General features: G+C 41.5%; 1 protein-coding gene across 1 annotated transcript; it reads left to right on the forward strand.

Annotated features, from left to right (window-relative positions):
- Nucleotides 1–1,261: 1,261 nt before the first annotated feature.
- MSH4 (mutS homolog 4) lies at nucleotides 1,262–24,853 on the forward strand. Its single transcript, XM_054165528.1, has 20 exons — nucleotides 1,262–1,538; nucleotides 2,053–2,217; nucleotides 4,516–4,679; nucleotides 6,409–6,519; nucleotides 7,549–7,664; nucleotides 8,639–8,812; nucleotides 11,153–11,325; nucleotides 12,074–12,141; nucleotides 12,592–12,666; nucleotides 13,558–13,622; nucleotides 14,166–14,335; nucleotides 14,791–14,927; nucleotides 15,319–15,422; nucleotides 16,207–16,331; nucleotides 17,946–18,146; nucleotides 19,542–19,660; nucleotides 20,611–20,739; nucleotides 21,600–21,774; nucleotides 23,755–23,843; nucleotides 24,666–24,853. The coding sequence occupies exons 1-20, from the start codon at nucleotides 1,262–1,264 to the stop codon at nucleotides 24,849–24,851; spliced, it is 2,823 nt and encodes a 940-aa protein (XP_054021503.1). The 3' UTR covers nucleotides 24,852–24,853.
- Nucleotides 24,854–26,289: the final 1,436 nt, after the last annotated feature.

The following is a 26,289-nucleotide window of genomic DNA, read 5'->3' on the forward strand; positions in this document are numbered from 1 at the left end:
TTAAGCACAATGACAAAAGAAGGGAAATACATGAAAATTTTTGGTGAATTTTCATGTGGTCCAGACAGACCTTGAACCAGCTACATTTTGCATTGCAAGTCTCTTGATGAGATTGTTCTCTGCCAACTTGGGGCTTTACACCAATTGCTGATGCCAGTCTGTGCCCACAATCTCTATCTGCCTAAGAATGCAGATAATACCATTTCTGCTCTTAATAATGGCAATAAAAATACCTCTCCCACATCAAGCCCAGTGAGAAATCACAAACTGAAAGCATTCCAAATGCCATCAGCCAGGAGCACATGGCCTACAAGGAGCATCTGAGGGAGATGGGGTCGTTTGGTCTGGAGAGGAGGAGCCAGAGGGGAGACCTCATTGCTCTCTATGGCTACTTGGAGGTTGGAGTGAGGAGAGGACAGCCTCTTCTCTTTGGTGTCAGGCAATGAGACTAAAGGAAATAGTTTCTGGCTGTGGCAGGAGATGTTTGGGCTGGATGCTAGGAAGTATTTCTTCACAGAAAGGGCTGTCAAATATTGGAATGATCTGGCCGGGGTGGTGGTGGAGTTGCTGTCCCTGGGGTGTTTAAGCAGTGTGTGGATCTGGCACTTAGGGACATGGGATTGGCCCTAAATGGAGTTTAAGGTTGGGCTGGATGATCTCTGAGGTCTCTTCCATGCAGATGTTTTCTGTGGTTCTACGACACCTTGCTATTTAAGGGAATGACCTCTGTGGAGATACAACTGAGGAGAACACAGAGACTTTTTGTTATTTGCAGGTAGCAAAGATAAGGTCAACCTGCTGAGATTCCCAGCCTGCTCCTCTCCCTGTTATGTCAAATTTCACCTGTCAGCATCTTCTTTTGCAAAGACACATTCTACCTCAGTCCCGTCATTTATAATGAAACTTGGTGCAGCCTCAGCAACTAAATGGGGTTGTATCATTTGCAGCTGCGCTAGCGGCTGCAGCTTGGCAGTTATTTTCCGTAACAGCAGCGCCCCATGTCAGCCCGGGGCCATGAGACCCCTCTTGCCGCCAATTCGGTGCCGGGCGGGAGGCGGTGAAGCGGGGCCGCTCGGCCCGGGGACAGGCGGGCGATGCGGGCGGGAGGCGGCGGCGGGAGGCGACGGCGGGAGGCGACGGCGGGGAGCAGGCGCGGCGCGCGATCCGTGCCGCCATTTTGCGAGGGGCGGTGCTGGCGGCGGGCGGGTGTGGCTGGGTCCCCCACCCCGACCCCCTGGTGCCTGCTCTGGGCAAGGTGGCGATGTTCATAGCAAACAGTATGGCAGCCACGAGTGGGCAGGAGGATGCATCAGACTCCTACACGGGCCGCGCCTCTTCCACGTCGAATTTGTGCGGGCGAGCTGAGCGGACGCCCCGCTACGCCTTCGGGCTGCTGCAGACGCCGCGCAGCACAACGGACAGCACCGGCGACTGCTCCAGCGGCGGGGCGCGGCCGGGCAGCTCAAGCGGGGAAGGCCTCGCTCCCAGCCACGTTGCCCGTGGCAGCGGAGCGAAGCCCCAGGATTCGGGACGAGGAGGTAGGGTGCGGCGCAGCCACCTTCAGGTCTTTATTCCTTTCGTTTATGCTGCCCTCTTCGCTTGGGCTGGGCTTCAAAAGAGCTGTCACAAGGCGCAGTGTCACGGGGAGGGGGGCGGCAGCAGCATCCCCTCAGTTTAGCGACCCCCGCTTTCCATTCATCGCGTTAGAGGAATGGTAGTCGTTCCTCGCACTTACTTATGCAAATCTTTATCATTTTCTTTCTGTAAGCTTTTTAGATAGCAGCGTCTGAGTTCTCTGCTGGGGTCAAAGCTTAAATTGAAGCACAAATACATGTTTTGTCTGAGACCCGAACCACAGGTTATGGGGTTTGGTTCTGTGGTTGGTTGTTTGTTTTTGAAGTGGCTTTGTTGATTTATTTTCCAAGGGGGCGGGGGGGAAAGGTGTCCCTGGCCTTTGCATTAGTTATTTTATCTTTTCACTTAAGTTATTCAGTGTGTCTGTTTTCAGAAGTTTTTGTGTGCTTTTTTTTTTTCCCCCCCTTCTTCCTTCAGAATCGTATTTTGGGGACAAAAGTTCCTACATAGAAAACACCAGCGTATTGAATCTCACGAGTTCCTCATCTGTGCAAGGCTTGCGTAGCACATACACAGCAAAACCACCCCTCTCTGCTAGCAGATCTGTTTGCAGGAGCCATACCCCTCTTATGGGATATTCAGGTGAGATTAACAGCTCTCAAAGAAAATAGTCCTACTTAGATTTCTGGCCTTATTTTATTCAAACATTATTTTCTTGATGTGATACAGTAGGACACTGAATTATATTCAGTCTGCCAATGAAAGATGCACCCACAGGGGGAAAATACTTTAGATGCTGAGCATATGTTTTGGTATTGGATCCTCTTGACACTTACTTTGCATTCATATATGAATTATCTGTGTAGCTACACTTTAGACTTTTTTCAAATTGTCCAGAACTGAATTATTTTGGTGGACATGTTGATTTATGTGCTGACCAAAGGGCCCAGATTTATGCACATTCATGTCCAGGGATGGGGGCTTTTTTAGCTGTTAATGCATTGTACATCACATACTGTGATGACATTCTCAAGTTTCTTGATTCTAGAAGGACAAGAGGAAACAGCTTCAGGATGTGCCAGGGGAGGCTTAGGTTGAACGTGAGGAACAATTTCTTCCCCCTGAGGGTTGTTAAGGCCTGGCCCAGGCTGCCCAGGACAGCGGTGGGGTCCCCATCCCTGGAGGGGTTTCAAAGCCATGGAGATATGGCGCTGCTTTAGTGGTGACCTGGCAGTGCTGGGTTAATGGTTGGACTCCATGATCTTAAAGGTCTCTTCTGTAAGACCTTATGTATTTGTTTATGCTTGCTCTTTTGTGTATGACATTCCTTGATGTGTATTGAAGACAGCATACACAGAGTATCCTGTTCTAAAGAACACTGCTTGGTCACTGTTTATTAGTGTGACAAATAAAATTTGTGTAATCACCATACCTAATCTAAGGTACTATTATCTTCACCTTTTAATTTGCTTTTAAAGGAAAGGTTAATATTGTCATCAGCTGCTGCTGACTGGCAAGTAGAAGATTTACAATAATAGTTACATTTTCAGTGGGCCACAGGTGAAACTTTACGTGAGTGCTGTTGCTGACATCTTGTGGCCTGCAGCACACAGGTGAAATAAATGAAGGTTCAGACTGGGTTTTGTGCAGCATCAAAGATTTTGCTCAGGTGGTGCCCAGTTGCAGTTCAAACAGCAAGATCACAATCAGAGTTTAGTTTGTAATACTCAGGAAGATTTAAGTCAAACCAATTTTTAGGTAATAAAATGTTCTGTTTTAAAAAAATCTGCCTCCTGTACTGTACATATGTATTTTCAAATAGTTCAAGTTTAGAGTAAAATCAAAGTAATTATATATCTATACTTAAAAACCCCTTTTGTTTCCCTTAGCTAGACAAGGTCTAAGCCACCTTGACAAGAGTTGTGCTTTCACTGGAAGATTAGCTTTCAATATCTCTTTGCAACTAAGTGGTAGTAGCTATGCATCACTCTGAATGTAAAATGTTTAATCATAGCTGTGCCTTTGGACATGTACTGAGCATGTTCTTTGGTAGATACAGTGATTCAGAAGCTGTATTTTCACATGCTACAGAAATGTGATTAGTTCTGACAGTCTTAAGTGAATTCAATCAGTCTTCAGTCAGTCTTTTAGAGTTAAGAGCCTGACATTCACACTTCAGAAAGTGCACCCTGTGTGTAGGATATATAGAATAGAATACAGAATTAGTCAGGTTGGTAAAGACCTTAGAGATCATCAAGTCCAACCTATCACCCAACACCATCTAATCAATTAAACCTTGGCACCAAGTCGGAGAGACTGAGGGAGCTGGGGTTGCTTAGCCTGGAGAAGAGGAGACTCAGGGGTGACGTTATTGCTCTCTACAACTACCTAAAGGGAGGTTGTAGACAGACAGATGTTGGTCTCTTCTCCCAGGCAGCCAGTACCAGAACAAGAGGACACAGTCTCAGGCTGCGCCAGGGGAAGTTTAGGTTGGATGTTAGGAAGAAGTTCTATACAGAGAGAGTGATTGCCCATTGGAATCGGCTGCCCGGGGAGGTGGTGGAGTCCCCATCATTGGAGGTGTTCAGGAGGAGACTTGATGGGGTGCTTGGTGCCATGGTTTAGTTGTTTAGGTGGGTTGGATTGGTTGAGGGGTTGGACGCGATGATCTTGAAGGTCTCTTCCAACCTGGTTTATTATTGTTACCAAGTGCCTCCTCCAGTCTCTTTTTAAACACTTCCAGTGATGGTGACTCCCCCACCCTGTGTCAAGTAAAGAGTCCAACAACCAGGATTTTTAAATGTTAGTTAAGTTTGGTCAATTCAAGGGGCTTGCCATGGATATGGGAATACAAACACACGTTTCACTTGGAATGTCAAAGCATGATTTTGTGAATGTCAAGTAGTGGCTTGTAATTGATCATATGCAACTGTTTTACAGTTACCTCCTCATCTGCAACCTCTGCTTACAGCGTTGCATCAGTTATTGTGGCTGTAGTAGAAGGAAGAGGCCTTGCCAGAGGTGAAGTAGGAATGGCCAGTATTGACTTAAAAAATCCTGAGGTGATATTGTCACAGTTTGCAGACAATACAACTTATGCCAAGGTACTGTTGCATACTTAATTGCTGTATCCTTTACTGGCTAATTATCATTACTTTCTTTCTTAAAAAAAAACAACTTATGACTAATGGGAAATTAAATTTTTAGGTTGTAGAAGAAATTTCTCAGAGGTGAAAGTAACAAGTTCTAGAGAACTTGCAGTGTTGAAAAGGACGACTAATTTCCTTTGCTGTGCTTCAGATTTTACATGGAGAGGAAAGAATGTTTTGCAAAGAAAAGTAACCTTGCTGTGAAAGTGGTGTGTTTGAATGGTGAAGGGGTGAGTGACTTTGTTTTGTCAAGCACTGTCTGAAGAACATCAGGCAGAAGACCTCTGAGAGCAGAGCAGCACCAATGTGTTTGTGGGCCAAGGAAGGAAGGGTGAGTGCAGGGCTGGCTTGCTGTGGCTGGCTAAACATTCAGAAATACAATTCACTCAACTTGCAGCCAGCTGTTCTGCCTACCAGCACTGTGCACTCTGCATTAATTGGCAGTGTTCTTCCTGGTTTGTGCAACAGTAGCATTAATGAAACATCTCATATAATAGTTCTCTTCTCCTTATACATGCTAGAAGCATAGTGGGGCTTGTAGCAGCTTTACAATATGCTAAGAATTAAAAATCTAACCTTAATTAGGGGAATAAGTAGGTAGGACTTGAATATAAACACATATCAAACCTATTTACTAAAATATGTCATCTAATTTATTTATTTATTTAAAATCATTACTACTTTTACAGTTTATCCTGGTCTTAACACCTCTAAGTGAATACTGAACCTGGCAGCTACTTCTGTAAGATACAGTACTAAAAAGCAATGAGAAAGTGCATCTTGAACACGTGGGTGCATGAGAAGATGTAGACATCCAGCTGAACATCTGGCAACAGGAATAACAATTCTCTTTGTTACCCTAGGCCTGTATTTCAAAGTGCAAAACCTTGGTTGTTTTTTTTCTTGTTTCTTTGGCCTTGAGAATGTTTTTACCATTTGTCATGGGATGTTCATGGGGTGTTGTGGGAATATCATTATCTTGAAATAGGAGAGGCCAGCCAGCTCAAAGACCACCTATGCACTTCAGACATGTACACCAATGATAGATAAGAAAGAAGCTGTGGTTGTGGAGGGACATGCCATGATTCATAGTATAGTATCAGTCAGGGTTGGAAGGGACCACAAGGATCATCTAGTTCCCTACCATGGGCAGGGACACCCCACACTAGATCAGGCTGGCCAGAGCCTCATCCAGCCTGGGCTTAAACACCTCCAGGGATGGGGCCCCAACCACCTCCCTGGACAACCCATTCCAGGGCTTCACCACTCTCATGGTGAAGAACTTCCTCATCACCTCCAGCCTGAATCTCCCCACCTCCAGCTTAAATCCATTCCCCCTAGTCCTATCACTCCCTGAGATCCTGAGAAGTCCCTCCCCAGCCTTCTTGTAGGCCCCCTTCAGATACTGGAAGGCCACAATTATGTCACCTCAGAGCCTTCTCTTCTCTTTTTTTTATCAATGAAATACCATTTAACAGCACTCACTATCTGATATTGTTCTACAAGTATCTAAAGATGCAGAATTTACTGCAAAATTTGGTCTTTCTTTACATGACTGGGAGCTGTGATTATAAAATATGAGGATTCAATACTTCTGTATTGCCAGTGCATTATTTCATAACATATTTTGGATTATGTGTGGATATCCATTCAAGTGCCTTTTTTTGTTGCTGCTGTTGTTCAGGTTATAACTAAACTCAAGATTTTAACACCACTAGAAATAATAATGTCAAATACCGCTTGTGATGCAGGGAGCACGACAAAGTTGTTCAGTCTGATAACAGAACATTTCAAGGTAAGCTCTTAAATTTCATTCCATATTTTAGAGTTTTTGATGGCTTGTATATGGTTGCTGATGTGAGAGTTTTTCACCACTTCTGAAAACTTTAATGCAGTCAAATCTTCTGTTTTCTGTGATTTTCAGGCCCTAATTTTACCACGGTAAAGAATAATCTAAATGCAACTCAAATTGTACTAGTTCTAATCCTGACAGTTACAGAGATAAGTATATTACTGATGAAACCTGAAAGTTTTGAATTGGTGGCATTGAAGGAGTTTGTGCAATACCAAATCCAGGAAAGCTTAAGAGATGAAAAAAATCAAGTGTTTTCCTTTGCTGCTGCTTTGATCTCTAAACCTGATAAACAGATGAAGCTAATGTATCACAGAATAGAAAAAGAGCACTGGCAGTGCAGAAGAGGATGAAATGAACTGGAATATGTGATTTATGAGCATGAAAGCTTCAGAACTTTTAGAAGAGCTGTGTTAATTACTGCTTCAGTTGCTTCCATATATACACTGCTGATGGCTTCACAAGTTCACTTCTATGTCTTGACTTCTCTCCTTTTGCATAAATTACTCATCACACTCTCAGTCACCTTGACCTGCTGATCTTTACATACAGTTGCAAGGCCTGATGATGATCCCTTGGGCTTAAACTGTGCCAAGGGAAAGAGACTGAGTGTCAACATTGATGCTAGCATGAAATTAACTCTTCCTGGAAAGTCATTAATTTCAACCAAACCCAGTCTGAAATTTGGCATGGCTAGTTCTTGGGAGGGAAAAACTATGCAAGAAAAGCCTGTGATAATTTGCTCAAAACAGCCTTTTTCTGTGTACTTGCTACCAGAGAGGAGAGATGAGTGAGAGTAGTGCAGCTTGTATGTGCTAATAAATTGTAATGAATACTTCTGCAAAGGCAGGTGGTTGATAGCTTTGCTTGGAAACACCTATCACTCACTTGAAGAATAGATAACCCTGCCTGATGAAAAATTCTGTGTAACTTTTAAAACTATTTGACTTTTTTCCCCCCCCATCTTCACAGAATGTGACTTTTACAACTGTCCAAAGAAAGTACTTCAATGAAACAAAGGGTTTGGAGTACATAGAACAGCTGTGTGCATCTGAATTTGGTACCATTCTCATGGAGGTTCAGTCCAAGTATGTGTAAGGAAAAAAAGTGTACTGTATCCAGATAAGTTTTTGACAGCTTTTTACTTAATACACAAGTTTATGGCTTGTTGCAGAAGTTAGAAAATTTTAACAGAGCTGTTCTTTTGTTTTGGCCTCCAGTGTTTCTGATATCTAGAAACTGAAATAGAAAGCCTGTTACAGAATTATTTTTTCCCCCCTCTTCCCACCCCTCTCTGCAGCTTTCCACTTTCTCCTTTTCATTCTCCCCCAAAAGGTACAATCTCACAGCTGTGTTTGCCTTTCTTTCTGAGCTCAGCAAGTGTTTTCCTTGTACTAACAATTTTAAGCAGTGCTGCTTGGTGAGCTGGGACTTCATTGTTTAGTCTCTTGTTAGATTAAGTCTAGTGAAAAGGAGGCTGAGGGGAGACCTCATTGCTCTCTCAAACTCCCTGAAAGGGGAGGTTGGAGTGAAGTGGGAGTCAGCCTCTTCTCCCTAGTATCAGGTGATAGAATAAGAGGAAATGGCCTGAAATTTTGCCAGGGGAGGCTTAGGTTGGAGATAAGGATCAATTTCTTTTCTGCAAGAGTGGTCAGGCATTGCAACAGAATGCCCAGGAAGATGCTGGAGTCACCATCCCCGGAGGCCTTCAGGAAATGTGTGGACATGGCACATCGGGACGTGGTTTCATGGCCGTGATGGTGTTAGGTTGATGATCTTAGAGGTCTTTTCCAACCCAAACAATACTATGATTCTATGATTCATAATAGCAGCTATGTAGTGTGGGGTGTCAGATGCCCATACAACAGTTTGATTTGTGTGTGTGTGTGTGTGCACACTGTGTGGGGGTTAGTGCATACTTAAAACACCCTGCTTTTGCAGTGCTGTCAGTCCCAGGAGCTGTCAGGCAGAAGTATGAATGTGATTTCTGTCGTGCAGTGCTTGGGTTTGTGGTATTTAAATGGCACTATTGAACACTCATGAGATGTTGTTTCTTTCCAAGGTATTACTGTCTTGCAGCTGCTGCAGCTTTGCTAAAATACGTTGAGTTCATTCAAAACTCAGTTTATGCTCCTAAATCACTGAAGGTGCGTTTCCAGGGGAGTGAGAAAACAGCTATGATAGATTCCTCATCAGCACAAAATCTTGAGCTAGTAATTAATAACAGAGATTCTCGGTAAGAAAACTCAGTTTACAAATTCCACTTTTATATGTATTTCACCAGGTTTCCTTGGCACTGATGTCAGAGAGCTGACCCTTATATACCCTTATATAGTTATATACCATGCAGAGCCTTTAAAAGAAAACATTTGGACAGTGAAATGCCTTGCAATTCAGCACAAAATGTCCAGCACAGGAAAGGTGATATATAGGCATCATTACATTGATGTCTGCATTTGATTCAAACTGATAAGTTGTATTGATGCAAAGTGTCACAGACTGTGAAATGAAAGAGGCAACATTTCTGCAAGAAGCTGCTTAGGCTGGGTGAAAATGCCTAGGTTTTATTAATGTTACACAAGATAAACACTCCAGACTTGAAAGGTTGCTTTTGAGGAATACTGGCCAACAATTTCTGTAGTGATGGTCATGTGCAGTGGGATACTTGAGTACATCATAGGTCTTCACAATGAGAACAATGCTTGGAGCACTTCCTTTACTTGCCTTCTATGCAGAAGAAGCTGCAAGGCTTACCTTCTCAAGACTGTTATGCTTCGAATTAGACAAAGAAAGACCTGGAACTTGCACTTTGCTGCCTGCCAAGTTAGGAGAGTCCCCTCTGTTGAGAAGTCCACTCATCACCCTGATACAAAAAGGGGAGCCTGGAGTTTCCTTTCTCTCCAAGTATTACTCATAAAAGCTTTCCGCTTGGTGAGATGTCACAGATTCCTTCATACAATGGCTTGAATTGGAAAGGTCCTTCACAGATGATCTAGTTCCAACCTCCCTGCTGTGGGCAGTAACATCTTTAGCTGGATTCGTCCTCCTTACCTTTCTGCCACTGCTCATTTTTAGGTCTTTTCAAAAGAGTCTCGGAGTACACACTCAGATAATTTCTGTACAGGTGGGAGGTACTGAGTTGCTTTCTGTTAGTCTGTCATGCTCTGCCCCCAGTTTTTTTCCTGCTTTCTCCATCCTTTCATCTGTAGCTGCAGGAGCCAGCCACTCTAAGGTTGATGCCCTCAGAGCAGTATTTTGCTGCAAGCTGCTCCTAATTCCACAGGGGGTTTTGAGAAGGAGTTCATGGGAGGACCTGAGTAATGGCAAACTACTTTAAGAGTCTCTTTTAAGAGTTGCTGCTGCAGAATTTTTGCTAACCCATGACCAGTTTGACTTGGGCCACAGGCAGCTATTTCCATGACACAGATCTTACCCTACAGCCTGGTTAGATATCTTTGTATCAAATGTTGACAGGGAACAGTTAATCATACAGACCAGAGATACATCAAGTTCTTGCACCACCATTGATTCTGGGGGCCTTGCCTCTCGTTTATTGTGTAGGGAAATGATCCCTGGGTTGCTTAAAGGCAGACAGTGTGGATGGTATTCAGATGTAGATTTCCCCTTAAGTATTCTCATCAGTTGCATCATCTTGTAAATATATCCTTAGTAAAACCAAGTGTGAATTTCCCTCTTTTTAGTTCTCTTGACTATTGCTTTGTTCTTGTACACCCTGGTATTTCAGGAATCTCTGTAGGCTTTGCCCACCTATCTTTATGCTCTTTGGTTTATATTTTTATATCTGATGTCTTCCTATTCAAGGTCTGTTTTCTAGCAATATGTCTTGACTCCAGTGTTTCCATTTAGCATTCTTTCAAGCCAGTAGCATCGAAGGTTTCAGTATTTTAAAACTCTTCAGGTATGTATTAGATGTAAAAGTTACAGGCTGCTTATTTTAAACAGTTACAATCAACCTTTAAGGCTGAGGCCTTGGGATGTGTAACAGGAAAGCCAAGAGCATGAAAATAATATTTATTAATCACAAGTATGCTACAGGGGTTTTGTATTCGCTGTAAGTCAGTTCTTCAAATAGAAATAAGCCTTGCTTTTGTTTTCTTGGGCTTCTAAGTATTTTAAATCATTTTCAGAAATGTATTTTGATGAAACAGTGTGAGATTGGTGTTTGAGCTCAGATTGTAATTTGTCTCCTTTTGCAGGGTTAGTTTGGTTTGTTCTTAACCGGCTCAATTGAGAGGAAAAATATGGACTGTGCCACTGCAGTAGGAATAAAATTGCTACTACAAAAAATGAGAATACTGAATACAAATGTATTTCTATACTTTGGAAAATTATACACTGAGGGCTAATATTCTGTTAAATTACATTAAATTAGCCAATTGCCTACCCTACTGTAGTTCATATAATATACGTGGCAAACAGGGATGTGCTAAGCATCCCAAAAGCCTGCCCCAAATTTGTAGGACACTCATTCTCACCTGAAAACATCACTTTACATTTATCATCTTTACATTTTATTTTTTCCAGTCTGTCCTTCACATCTATTTTGTTTTCAAAGGAATGGCCACACTCTTTTTGGTGTCCTAAATTACACTAAAACTCCAGGTGGAAGTCGAAGACTTAGATCCAATATCCTGGAGCCACTAGCTGATGCTGAAACAATTAACACCAGACTGGACTGTGTTCAGGAATTACTCCAGGATGAGGAGCTCTTTTTTGGTCTTCAAGCAGGTGCACTTAACTTTTAAATACATAATATTATATCTATTGTTACACACTGTCTTCTAAATGGTGAAAGTATGCAGTGTGACTCTGAAAAGTATTTTCTTATGACTTGTTTGGTGACACTTAAATTATTTTTAAGTAATCTTTGTTGTAATAGTGATATTTTTCTCAAGTATTTTGCTAAGAGAAGTGAATTGATCTGATAAATTGGATAAAGTCAGTGACCTTATAGCTTTTTTCAAAGAATGAGAGTGTGTCTTCTAAACCTTTATGGCTAGATAGGGACTATGTTGGAAGTATACATGTATAACTTAAAGGCATCACTGATGTATTTCATGTTATGTATGCATATTTTTTTTTTTACATTGATTTATAAAATACAGTGGTCCAGACAAATGTAAATTAAAAAATACCATACCTGAGTCTGAGTTAGTTCACCCAAAGCTGGATCCTGTAATCTTAATCATAAGAGAAACAGGATTCCACCTAACGAAAAGACTATCACTGAACTGATGTTACATGTCCAGCTATACAATAAGCACCACATGCTTAGTTACAGTAAGTGTAATTACAACAAAAGAATTTAGAGAGCAGCTATTTTTTAACCTATTTTTAACCCTGGTAAATAATTTCTGGTGATACAAAGAAAAAGATTAGCATAAGTACCACCAAGGATTGTGTGTATTAAAAGAAAAAAAGTTAAAGTTGTTACAACTGCAGCTTAATTTCTGGTCTGTTTACTTTTATTTTACAGTTATCTCAAAATTCCTGGATACAGAACAACTACTTTCAGTTTTGGTGCAGATTCCAAAGCAGGATACAGTATGTTTTGAAAGACAGCTTAGAGAACCACTTACTTGGCTGTAACATGTAATATATAAATGTGATAGCTATAAATATGCCTGATATAATGAGGGGAAAAAACCTGCACCTTAAAAAGACATGGAATGATGCTACTGCAGATTGGGAGCTGTATATGTGCAGACAATGAAGTTTTCACAGTTTGGGTTAGCAGTGTTCACAGTCAGTCATTATCAGTGCAGACACGAACATATTCGCTCCTGAGAAGCAAACTATCACAGTAGGTGACATAAGATTCAGGTAAGGTTTTTATGCAGTTACACTCCAGTTGTCAAAGTGAGCTTATAAAGCACTTTGTCTGTTTTCATTAAAAGTATAAACATGATATAACAATATGAGTTTTGCTATTTCTTAAGTACTTTTTTAAACAAGTAGACAAACATCTCCATTATTTGTCAATTTTTTCCACAGGTCAAAGCTGCTGAATCGAAAATAACTAATTTAATCTACCTGAAGCATACTCTAGAACTTGTGGAGCCTCTGAAAGTAAGCTCTGTCATGTATTTTTGTTTCTAAAGTACAGCCTGTTTTATCTTTATGGAGTGCAGTTTGTTAAATTTCATAGAATAGAATATGTCAAATTGGAAGGGAGTGAGAAGGATCATCAAATAAAAAACCACTACTTTATATCTTCCTTAATCACAGAATTATTGAGGCTGGAATAGACCTCTGAGATCATCAAGTCCTGCCTATGACCTAACCCTACCACATCAACTAGACCATGTCATTAAGCACCACAGCCAATCTTTCCTTAAATACCTCCAGGGGCAGTGACTCTGCCACCTCCCAGTATATTCCAGCACCTAATAGCCTTTCCATGAGGGGGTGCTTCCTAACATAGTATCATAGTATCAGTCAGGGTTGGAAGGGACCACAAAGATCATCTAGTTCCAACCCCCCTGCCATGGGCAGGGACACAACATTCAACCTAAACCTCCCCTGGCAGAGCTTCAGGCCATGCTCTCTTGTCACAAGTTGCCTGGGAGAAGAGCCTGACCCCCACCTTACCACAACTTCATTTCAGGTAGATGTAGAGTGTGATGAGGTGCCCCCCCTGAGTCTCCTCCAGGCTAAACAATCCCAGTTCCCTCAACCTCTCCTCATAAGACCCTCCAGTCACTCTCCTCCAGACCCACTCCAGCACCTCAATAGGGTCTGTTATTTTTAAGGAAGCTAAAATATGTATTTGAGTCTAATACTCTGAAGAGCTGGATTCATACCATTGCCTGAAAAATTGCTGTTATAACAAACATAGAACTGAAACTGCTCAGATCCCATGAGCTGCTTATGCAACTGGTGACAAGCTGCTGTGGAAGGAAGTCCTATAAAAGGGCTACACAAAGAGTAACTTCATATCTATGCTTTAATCTTCAACAGGCTGCTTTAAGAAACTGTAACACAGCACTGCTAAAGGCTTACTACAATTCTCTTGAAGATACAAGGTATTTATGATAGTTCTTTAACTGGAAAGTCACCTTTCCTAAGAATTTATGTAAGATTAAAAATGCTGTGTCTTTGCTTGGCTTTGGTTGTAGGTAGATCTCAAATACTTAGTGTGAAATCTGATTCCTGTTAAAAATGCTAATTTTTAACTACCAAGGGGAAGAAGCCAGAACATTAGATATGATACTGCAGTTACTGATGCACTGCAGTCTTATCTTTAGTTGTCACAAGTAATTCAGAACAGAGAAGTAGTGTTTTCCTGAAGTCCCCATAGGAATGCAAAAATCAGCTATTGCCTGTATGTTTGAGAAGTAATCTATACCTTCCAAAGATCTGAATGATTATCTTTGGGCAGACCAGAGCACAGTCAGGTATCACTCTGAGGTGAAAATAGACCTGAAAATGTAGTGTTTGGTTTTAATGGTAAATAATTTGCTTCAGTTATTTGTAATGCTCTTATCTGTGATTTTTTTTGGGAGGGATGATATTGCAAATAAAAATTGTATTATGTAGCTAATTGAGTGACACAACTATGATTGCAGATTTGGAATTATACTTGAAAAGATTACAACTGTCATTAATGATGAAACAAGGTATTCGAAGGGATGTTTGAATATGAGGACTCAGAAATGCTATGCTGTGAAGCCCAACATCAGTGAATTCCTTGACATAACACGCAGAACATACACAGAAATTGTTGATGACATAGCAGGTATTTCTAAACCAAGATTTCTATGCATTTGGAGCTCAAAGTACATTGCACCTGGTGTGTAGAGGCCATGTGCTCCTATATATTATAACCTCGTGTGAGAAGTGTTTTGTATTGGTCATTGAAAAGCAACTGAAGTACTTTGGAGATGTGTATTGTGGACTGCTCTTTCCATAGTTAGGCCCACCTGGAGATGATCATCTGCATGAATTGTCTTTAAAGGACACCTGAATTGAGCTGATTCTTCACTGGATTTGCCCCCACTATGCAGCCAGATTTGTTACATTAGTGTGTTATTTAAGTGACTCCCTGGAGACTCACCTTGAAGGCCTTTCGTCACTCACCTGACATGCACAGCATTCCTCTTGCCAACACTAGGCACCTTTGTGCCAGCACAGATGTACATACATGGAATAAGTATATGTAATTGAGGCCAAATCCTTATCTGTGGTGTGTAGGTATGATAACACAGCTTGCAGAGAAGTACAACCTCCCAATGAGAACAAGCTTCAGCTCTGCCCGTGGGTTTTTCATCCAGATGAATATCGATGCTTCGACGCTACCCAACGGCCAGCTTCCCTCAGAGTTCACAAAGGTAGCTGTCATAATGGTTTTGTGTGCCTAATGTGTATACATCAATAAAACACAAATTATACAGTAATCTAATCAACAGTTAAGATCATTTCAGTGAAGATACCTAGAAGTACATGAAGATATAATTGGTGTGTTTTTCTAACCACCCTGTTTCTAGTAACATGTAATAGAGTCCGAGACATGCAATTAACAGGTAGTTATGGTGCGTGTGATCACATTTGTCTTGCAGAGAACTGCATTCTCTTATGTATTTGTCATAAAAATTGATAGAGGAAAAATGAAACCAGGCATTATTTCCACTTCCCTGCATTATTCCCCAGCTGGCTTTATAGAGCCTATTTTTGTTTCTGATAATATGGCAAGTTCTTACTGTTTGTTTGAATTCCTTGTAGATCACTAAGATGAAAAACACATACAGCTTCACTTCACCAGACTTAATAAAAATGAATGAAAGATGTCAGGAGTCCCTGAGAGAAATATATCACATGACCTACTTGTAAGACCATTTAGAACTTCAGTGTTTGCTAAGTACATGTACTTTGTTCACTTAACAGCTCTTTACATGTTTTATTGGTGCTATCTTTCTCTTAATGGCTGTTTGGAGAAACAATCCAAAGCAGCACTGATCAAATCTGCTTACTGAGGCAAAACCCCCTCTCAATGTGTGTATTGTGTTAAACATGGTTACAAATGTATAGGCATTTATTCATAAGGGTGGCCATCATAGTTACTACATTTTTATAGGTGAATTATCCACACAAAATGAGACAATGAATACATTAGTTTTGTAATGCAGAATTGTTACTTTTAATCAGTTCTTGCATTTACTGTAGGACTGTCTATTCCTGTAGTTTGTCCTTCCTGCAAGTCTGGTGCTCTGCTGTCTATTTCAGAAGGCTGATGAAGTGTAATGTTGCATGTAATTTTGATGGGAATTCTTTCTAGAAACCATGTGGGGCTGCGTTAGTTTAAAGGCCTAAGGGAATTGTAGTCACATTTGATGTGTTAATAAAAATACTTGATTCCATAGCTATAATTTGTAGTTCACTGTCTTTGTGAAGCTTTCTTGAGAACTGTTACTCTTTGAGCTCTTTGATCTGAGCTGATGGTATAACATCTTAATTTGCTTAATAGAGCTGTAGATATTTGCTTGCATTTGGCAGAGGCTGTTGCATTTTACAGGGAACCTCCTGTCCTAATGTATGCAATATGAACATTATGAACTTGCTTTATCTCTGTAAGCTATATGAAGTGACAGCAAGCATTGTGTCTTACTCCAGAATAGTGTGTAAGCTGCTGAATGAGATCTACGAGCACATCCACTGCCTCTACAAACTGTCTGACATCGTGTCAATGCTGGACATGCTGCTTGCATTTGCCCATGCCTGCACTCTTTCTGATTATGGTGAGTTTCTTGTTTGATTCCATCATGAGTCAGATAAGGACCCTCCTGTTGGAGAATATCCTGGCTGTTATGTCTGGGTCTCCAAACCTCATCATTTATTTTCCTAGATCTCAGCAGGCTTCAGGTAAGTGTCTCTGGTCTGTCCTTTCCAGTCTTGTGCTGACATTGTTTTCTGTTCATTGACCTTCCATTTTGCCATTTAGCTGCTGTAAGTCTTCACAGCCAGTCTTCACAAAATGGCCAGTTTAAACACATTTTATTCAAAAGCACAAAATCTGGGAACATTCTGAGTTCACACTTCTTGTCTCAAAAGACACAAGACAACATAAGCAGATCAACAGGATGTATATCCTGTAAACCAAAATACATACCTGTTAATCTGCTTCAATTTCTGTAGCACTATTAGACATTTTGGAAGCAGAGTCTTCTAAGGATTCCAGGACTGTGTGTTTACCTGCACATTCATCCTGCTTCCCTAGTCCAGTCCTGTAATGTACAAATGATCATATTGCCTTCAATTCACATTGGCCTGAGCTTCTTATCTACAGCACGATACTAAATCTGGTCTGGAAGCCATCATAAGAGCTTTATTTGCTCAGCATCACTGATGTTGCTATGTAATTTCCAGTTCATGAGCAGGATCAGTTTACTTTGCAGTATGGGCTGTGAATCTTCATGTGCTGATGATTCCAGTCAGAGCAGATGAATTGATGTGAAACTGAACCAGGAACTGACCTGCACAAGTTTTCTTCAGCAGCAGTGATAAGACTTAAAGTATAAATCTACACCTGCAGTTTGCACAGCCAAGTGTGAATGCATATTCACCAAAAGAAATGGACTGTCATTTGTAGTTTTTAGTCCTCTTTGCCACTTGATTCTCTCATGTGAATCACTACCTGACTAAAATCTACACGAGGTAATTAGAACTCCCCAAGGAGTTCATTCCTGAAGGCTGCTTCATTTAAGCAGACCAAATTTAACAACACGTTGTTAGCCTGGGGTACTGCCATTGAGGAAGACAAAGAGGCATATGGAATAGGCTGACAAAAGAACAGAAGTGCACATAGGTAGTCCCAGTATCAAATGGATCTGTGTAGGCATAGTATGCACCCAAATAATCAGTATGATAAAATACAACAAAAGTAGAAGGAGTGCTACTTTGTCATTTCCTGTGCTTCTATAAGAAGATACATCTGTAGTAGTAACAGAGTTCATGGTTCCTGTACTTCATATCCTTCTAGCAGTATAAAAATAAAATATTAAAAATACATTAACTGTGAAACTGGCTAACTAGTTTTCTGCTTTAATTGCTTGTCAAGTGTGGCTCTTTGTATTTTCCTTTATTACTGGAGTGCAGCTCTACTTACTGCAGAAGACAAACCCAGCAGTTAATTTAGAAGGGAAGAGTTTGTTACCTAAAAGCAGCTGGTACTTCTTTCCAAGTGCTGCATGTTAGGCCTGCTCACTACAGGAAAGTGAAAATCAGGGAGTCAGATTTTGACTGAGTTTAATTTCTGCTCTGCAAGAATTACTTTCTTTTGAAATGCTGCAGTGGAGTAATGTGAAGACTTCCATACTAACTCTGCAATGTTTTGTGTCCCTTTTCTCCTGTAGTTCGTCCAGAATTCACGGATACTTTAGCAATCAAACAGGGCTGGCATCCCATTCTTGAAAAGATAGCTGTGGAAAAACCTGTGTCTAACAACACCTATCTGACAGAGGGCAACAATTTTGTCATTATTACAGGACCAAATATGAGTGGAAAATCAACGTACCTAAAGCAGATTGCTCTCTGTCAAATTATGGCACAGATTGGTGAGTAAGGGTGTACAGTATTGGCAGTCTTCTGCAGCACTTTTATTGTTTTCTAGTTAAAAATATTCACAAGGTGGAATGATTTAGTTTCTAGAATAGGATTATCTCTATTCAGAAACAGGTAATTTTTAGGTTGTGTGCTCCTACTAGTGTTTGTGGTAGAGGCCACTTCAAGGTTCTGGGTGTGCCACTGGAAACTTAGGGGGCTCTCTGTGTCTGGGAGCCTCCCCAGTCTGCCTTTGGAAGCAGGGCTGTGCACCTGAATTCTTAGGAGCACCTTACCCCAATCTAGCACTTCATGCTAGATGAACAGTCAGTGATCTTCAAGCTTGTATATATGTCAGTCATCCATGAGGAGCCAGTGAGCATCAGTTATGAAGAGAAACATGCTTGCAGCTAAGGGGAATTAACAGACAAGTAAGCAACTACTTCAGGTAAAGGTAGTAATAAATGCTGCAAGGTTCTATCACTAAAATAAGAAAAGTAAAACAAATATTTGTACAGTCAAACTGTGACTCATCCCTATGCTCTGAATCCCTCATGATTTTTACCTTAAAGAGGAAGGTAAGGTTAGTAGCACAGGGGAAAGATCTTGACAGGCTGACCCTAACTCTGCTAGAATGAAACTATTTACATTGGAGAATAAAATTTATCCACCATGTGGTTTTGGGGGCAGTCCCTAGCAACTGCAAGTTCTTCAGAATTTCTCTCAAAACCATGAATTTAATATGAACAAAGTAGACTTTAAGGCTTTTATTCAGGTTTCTTGTTCTTTTCTATGCAATAAAACTAATTAGCCTGAGAGTCTGATAAGTGTAATCCAATATAATCTTCATTTGGGGCATCTCAGATTCCTCAGGATTAGTAACTCAGTGGCTACAGAAATCTAGATTAATCCTGGTGTTCTCACTTTTGCATCCCTTGAGGCTGGTACACAGCTTCAGACATGATTTCTTAAGCTTTTACTAAAAGCTTATTTAATTATAGCATCTACATAAGATTTTTTTCTTATGAAGTAGAACTTCATGTTATGAAACTTTCATAGAATGAGATGAATTCTCTACAGTGTGTAAAGAGCAAGTGTAAAACTGGTTTATTTGGGGTTTTTTTCCTGCCCATTGATGTATTCAGGCAAATTGATATTTGTCACACTAATAGGAGAAAACTCATCTTTTACTTACTCTTCACCATGAGAGAGGTGAAGCCCTGGAATGGGTTGTCCAGGGAGATGGTTGAGGCCCCATCCCTGGAGGTGTTTAAGACCAGGCTGGATGAGGCTCTGGCCAGCCTGATCTAGTGTGAGGTGTCCCTGCCCATGGCAGGGGGGTTGGAACTAGATGATCCTTGTGGTCCCTTCCAACCCTGACTGATTCTATGATTCTACTTGTTTTGTAGGTTCTTATGTCCCAGCAGAGTACTGTTCTTTTCGCATTGCAGAACAGATTTTTACCAGAATAGGTATGGATGATGACATAGAAACAAATGCATCAACATTCATGAAGGAAATGAAAGAGGTATTAAGCATAGCTAATCCAAGGCCCATTTTTACTGTTAAGATAATAGAAACTGCACTAGTGTATTTCCTCTGAAGGAGTATACTATGAAAAGTAGGCAGAAGTTCAGCTTTCATTTGTTACCTTGATGAGAAACCCCAGAAACTCAGGAATTTCCCTGGAATAACACTGGATGTGTTTAAAGGTCATTTGGATGTGGTGCTTGGGGACATGTTTTTGGGGTGAAACTTGTAGAGTGGGGTTATCAGCTGGACTTCGTGATCCCAAGGGTCTTTTCCAACCTGAATGTTTCTGTGATCTTAAAAATGCCTCCATTTGAAGTCAAACCAGTGCTCTGCTGGACAGTAGCTTCAGCATTTTGTTGTTTCTGAGGTCTTTAATGATTATTTGTAGGAGCCTGAGAACACTTAATTCTCTCTCCCAAACTGATATGATTTTGAGGGAACGTTGTAGTTCAGTGGAAAAGAGAAAGAACGATGTAGTATGAGTCTTTGGTTAGAACTGACAACTCTTTGAAAGCTGTGAAAAGGTAAAATTAGTGGATTTGATAAGGTTATTATTGGTGGGTTTTTTTAGTTTCTGCATTGTTTCATCTTGGCTGTAGCCAGCCAAGGTTGGTCTCTTCTCCCAGGCAACCTACACCAGGGGAGGTTTAGGCTGGATGTTAGGAAGAAATTCTTCCCAGCAAGGGAGATTGGCCCTTGGAATGTGCTGCCCAGGGAGGTGGTGGAGTCACCATCACTGGAGGTGTTTAGGAAGAGACTGGATGAGGCACTTGGTGCCATGGTTGAGTTGATTTGATGGTGTTGGGTGATAAGTTGGACTTGGTGATCTCCAAGGTCTTTTCCAACCTGGTTAATTCTTTATCTGAATAACACAAAATATTCCTATGAAGTTATTTTTTGTTTAAAGCATTTGTAGGAATGCTAAGACATGAAATATTTTCCTAGATAACATACATCATCCAAAATGCTAATGACAAGTCACTGATCATCATTGATGAACTTGGCAGAGGTACCAGTGCTGAAGAAGGTATTGGCATTTGTTACGCTGTTTGTGAATATCTGCTGAATTCAAAGGTAATTCTGTTTAGAAATCAAACTTCCAATCCTAGAATTATTTTGTCATACTGAAAATAAATGTATTGTTTTCTTAAAATTTGACTTCAGTCTTAGAGAGATTTTCTTGTCTAAATGTGGTATTTTTCATAGCCAGTGAACTGTAATAATCACAGTGATAGAGAGAAGACAGTGACATAAACCAGGCTTCTCTTCACTGATCAATGTGATTTAAGCTTAGCAGGCAGCCAAGGCCCACCCAGCTGCTTGCTCACTCCTCCACAGGGAGAGAAATGGAAAGGTAAAAGTGCAAAAAATTGTGGGTTGAGATAAAGACAGTTTAGCAGGGAAAGTGAAGTGAAATAAGGAATTCCTTCACCACTTCCCATGGGCAGGAAGGTGTTCAGCCATCCCTGGGCAGCAGGGCTCCATGGTGTGACAGTGACTCAGGAAGGCAAATACCATCTCTCTGAAGGTCCCTCCCTTCTGCTGCTTCTCCCATCTTCTGTTACTGCATCATGTGAATGTCCTGTTACTTCTGATGTTCTTTTCCTTTGATCAAGAAAAGAGTGGGAGAGTCACCAGTTGGGAAAGGTGCCCTGTGCAAGCTGCTCTGGGTGGCCTTATTTTAGCAGGGAGGTTGGACTGGATGATTTCAAGAGGTCCCTTCCAACCCCCTCCCCCATGCTTTGATTCCATGATCTGTACCAGTGGTAGAGCTCATCACTTAAAAGGTTTTAATTTGCTTTGGTAATTCAAAGACAGCTTTTCAGTAGTTTGTAGGAAGCCCTGGGCATCTGTGAGATAATTTTTCTTACTGATTGCAATGTATTCCAGGATCCTTTCCAAAAGCAATTGCCTTTCTCATCTCCATATTTTAGGCATTTACATTGTTTGCTACACATTTCCTGGAACTGTGTCATATAGATGCTTTGTATCCCAATGTGGAAAACTACCATTTTGAAGTGCAGCACGTGAGAAGCAGTGCAGGAAATCAAGAGAAAATTGCCTACACTTACACGCTCTCCAAAGGGTGTACAGAGGAAAAGAACTATGGTAATGGATTCCACTGTAACTCAGTAAAGATTATGTAAGATACTGTTTCAGTTACTAGGCAGCTAGCAGTGTTTTTCTGCTGAATGTGTATCTCTCTCACAGAGTAGTAACTACAGACCTCTAATATGTTGCAAATATTTGTGTGTTTTAAGTAACCACGTGGTGAGAAAGTAGTTTGGGGTAGTGTGAGGAACTAAAACTTCACAGTGAAAAAAAGGCATTTTAGTTATGTTGGTAGCTACTTGACTGACCTCAATTTGAATGAGATGAACTCATCTGGGGCTTTTTTGAATGAGATGAACTTGAGGCTTTTTAGTCTGGAGGGGAGAAGGGATATGATAAATGCATATAAATATCTGAGGGCTGGGTGTCAAGAGCGAGGGGACAGCCTCTTCTCACTTGCACCCTGTGATAAGACAAGGGTCAGTGGATGTAAACTACAGCACAGGAAGTTTCACCTCTACATGAGGAATAACTCACTGTATGAGTTGCAGAGCACTGGCACAGGCTCCCTGCAGAGGCTGTGGTGTCTTCTTCTCTGGAGACAATTCAAGACTTGTCTGGATGTGTTCCTGTGTGACCTACACTAGATTATATGGTCCTGTTCTGCCAGGGGGGTTGGACTGGAAGAACTCCAGAGGTCCCTTCCAACCTCTAACATTCTGTGATCCATCTGACAGGACACAGTTCTTGAGGTGATTTAATGTCTGTGGAAGCAAGTGGAAGTTCTGGAGAGACTTAAGTGGCAATGCCAAGGATTGTGTTGTGTGAAACACTCCTCTTGTCTGCCACAAGTAATGACCCATCAGTTAAGCAGCAGCTTGGCCCTGGTTGATTAGCAAAAAGGACTCCAGTTTCTTTTGAAAAGGACAGGAGTTTTACTGTGTATTAGCCTAAGGTGATTTTGAGCATCATTGTTCTCAGGAAAGAGGGGGTTCTTCTTTTTTTCACTTTGGAATTAATCAGTCATGCTGAAGGGATTGATGGATTATGGATCAACATGAGTGAGTGACAGCAAGGCATAAACTGCCTGTTTTAAAGAGGTACAGAAATCCCTGTATCCAAATGCTACGTTCTGAAGTGGGATCCTTGATTGAGGTGACATTTAATCAGTAGGAAATGAGCTGCACATAACTTTTGCCAGCTAGGGGTAACTGAAGATTACAGATTTTTCCAGTCAAGCTTCAATTAATTGGATTTTAAAATGTTTCTTTATCAGAGTTTCAGAGTAAGTTTCTTTCCCTTGGGCAGCACAAGCTCAATTTCAGATTCTACACTGACTCAGTAAAATTATGTTTAGTGCTCTCAGAGAACAGGAGACCTTTAGTAACTCAGTGTTAGTATCTTGGCTTTACATTGCATGAGCAAAGTTAGATTCTGGGAGAGTGTGAAGGCTCTCTTGACCTCTTTTAATGTTTAACCCTAGGGTCTTAAAGCACCTGATGAAGCCCAGAATTTCCCCCGAACAGCCAGGGTTACAGGCAAAGGAAACAGTGAAAAAAACAGAGAGATTTTACATCTCTTTCTTACCCTGAGTGACTGGCAGTCTCTCTGAAGTTGGCACATGACACCCATATCCACAGCACATCAGGATTTAACTGAGAGCACATTTAGTGCCACTTCAGTATTCTCTGGCCTGCCAAACTAAGAAAGTAAACAGAGAAAGCTGCCAGCATCACTGTGCCCTTTGTTTCCTTTGGCCTCTAATGTGTCTCACCTTGTCCAGTGGCAGTAGAACCATCAGTAACTTCATGTGGAAGTGTATCTTAGAGGTAGTGTTATACCAAAGTAGACTCAAAGCCATAATGGTTTGTTGCTTTGTTTTGTTCTGGTTTTAAAAAGTCAGGGAAAATATATGAAACTTACCTTAATGAAAATGGAAATTTACCCTTTGAAAACCAGGCTAAGCTAATTCTGGCCAACACAGTGTGGAAGGTAGGGGGACATAATTACATCTTGCTTTGTGTTCTCTATGTTCAGGATTAAAAGCTGCAGAAGTTTCCTCCCTACCGTCGTCTGTGATTTTGGATGCAAAGGAAATCACAAGTCATATTGCAAAGCAAATTCTGGTATGTACTGGGAATATTGTACATTTATCTCATTCCTAGATCTTTGTAAGGCTGAGATGTATTTTCAGCTTCTGAAAGGCTGTATGATAAGTACTGCCTAGTTTTATCAGAATAGATTTCTGTGTCCAGTTCTGAGCTCCTCAATTTAAGAAGGACATTGAGACATGAATGACTTGAACATGTCCAGAGCAGGGCAACGAGGCTGGGGGAGGGGTATGGAGTGCAGCCCTGTGAGGAGAGGCTGAGGGAGCTGGGGGTGTTTAGCCTGGAGAAGAGGAGGCTCAGGGGAGACCTTCTTGCTCTCTACAACTCCCTGAAGGGAGGTTGTAGCCAGGTGGAGGTTGGTCTCTTCTCCCAGGCAAGCAGCACCAGAACAGTCTCAAGCTGTTCCAGGGGAGGTTTAGGCTGGAGGTGAGGAGAAAGTTCTTCCCAGAAAGAGGAATTGGCCATTGGAATGTGCTGCCCAGGGAGGTGGTGGAGTCCCTGTCCCTGGAGGTGTTCAAAAAAGGATTGAACTTGAAGCCATGGTTTAGTTAGTCATGAGGTGTTAGGTATTAGGTAATAGGTTAGACCTGATGATCTCTGAGGTCTTTTCCAACTTGGTTGATTCTGTGATTTGGATTTCTGGAGGTCATTCTAACAGATGATACTGAAACCATGACACAAAGCAATCCTTGGGGTGAAAGGAGTCTTGGATGTCAAGTTAGTGTACAAACCAAGAATCAGGAGATGAGAGAGGCTGGAAAACAGCTAGTATTGTATTTGAATACTAGAATGCCATTGATTTAAGATTTTAATGCAAGTATATGTTTTTAAGAACAGCACAGGCAGAAAAGCACTCCTGAGATGATGAAACAGAGAGCCATCTACCACTTAGCAGTGAGGCTGGTTCAGACTGCCAGAAATTCTCGCCTGGATCCGGACAGTTTGCGCGTCTATTTGAGGGGCCTGAAGAAAAAGTACCAGGAGAGCTGTCCTGCAGCTGGAGAGAACGATGAGCAGCACTGATGTGTGACGGGGGCTGTTGCTCTGCTTTTCAGCACTGCAAGATGATGCTGGTTTTTTTTCCCCCCACAGCATTAGAAAACAGTGCTTTTCACATGTTTAAATTCTTAGGCTAAATTACACCTACTACTGGAAGACCATGCCCTTCATGGTTTGGGTTTTATCCCCCTCCCCCAAAATATACCTGAAATAAAAGCATTGACTTGGTGTGAGGAACACAATTCTTTTTGAGAATGAGCTATATCCCTTTCGTTATTTTGGAGACAAAACAGTTGCATAATGTTTAGTGGGTTTTAGATGAGGTACCTGGTATTACAGCTCTTGCATCAGAAACTAAAGCTCTTGCCTTAAAAAAAAGGCAAGTTTTGAAACATGGTCCACTTGTCTGGCATAGGCAAGCTCTGCTTGCACTGTTGAACATAGAATCATAGAATCAGTAAGGTTGGAAAAGGCCTCAAAGATCGTCAAGTCCAACCTGTCACCCAAGACCTCATGACTACTAAACCATGGCACCAAGTGCCACATCCAGTCCCCTTTTGAACACCTCCAGGGATGGTGACTCCACCACCTCCCTGGGCAGCCCATTCCAATGGCTAACAAATCTCTCTGTGAAGAACTTTCTCCTCACCCTGAGCCTAAACTTCCCCTGGTGCAGCTTGAGACTGTGTCCTCCTGTTCTGGTGCTGATTGCCTAGAAGAGACCAGCCCCCTCCTGCATCTATAGATGCTAATCAGAAATCACAGAAAGAGAGATTGGCCATTGGAATGTGCTGCCCAGGGAGGTGGTGGAGTCACCATCACTGGAGGTGTTTAAGAAGAGACTGGATGAGGCACTCAGTGCCAGGGTTTAGCTGATTAGATGGTGTTGGGTGATGGGTTGGACTTGATGATCTTGAAGGTCTTTTCCAACCTGGTTAGTTCTGTAAATCCTGTTGTTACCTACTCAAGGAATCTTGTAGCTCTCAATCATTATACCCCAGCCACATTCTTTACCATGAGGGTATTGGAGCACTGGAACAGCTTATCCAGGGAGGTAGTTGAGGGCCCATTCCTGGAGATACTCAAGGTGAGGCCTGGCAGAGCTCTGGGCAACCTGATCTAGTTGAGGATGCCCCTGCTGGATGCAGAGGGGGTTGGATAGGTGACCTTTGGAGTTCCCTTCCAACCCAGACCATTCTATGATCTAGGCAGTCCAGGACTGCTTCCTTTCCAGCCCTGGGCAGCCATGGCTTTTTATTTGTAACACAGTAATGACTATGAATAATTACTATGGTAGTCACCCATGGGTTTTGTTTAGAAAGTGAGTATCTGGAAATCAACATCAAGTTGAATATCCTTCTGCCTTGGGGTTTTTTTTATTGTTTTTAAGTACAACTTCATGGGTTGTGCTTAAAAATATGGCCATTTATTCCATCTGGAAGGAGTTTAGCTTTCCTCCCTT

The sequence above is a fragment of the Dryobates pubescens genome, chromosome 11 (genome assembly GCF_014839835.1).
Source record: "Dryobates pubescens isolate bDryPub1 chromosome 11, bDryPub1.pri, whole genome shotgun sequence".
NCBI lineage: Eukaryota > Metazoa > Chordata > Aves > Piciformes > Picidae > Dryobates > Dryobates pubescens.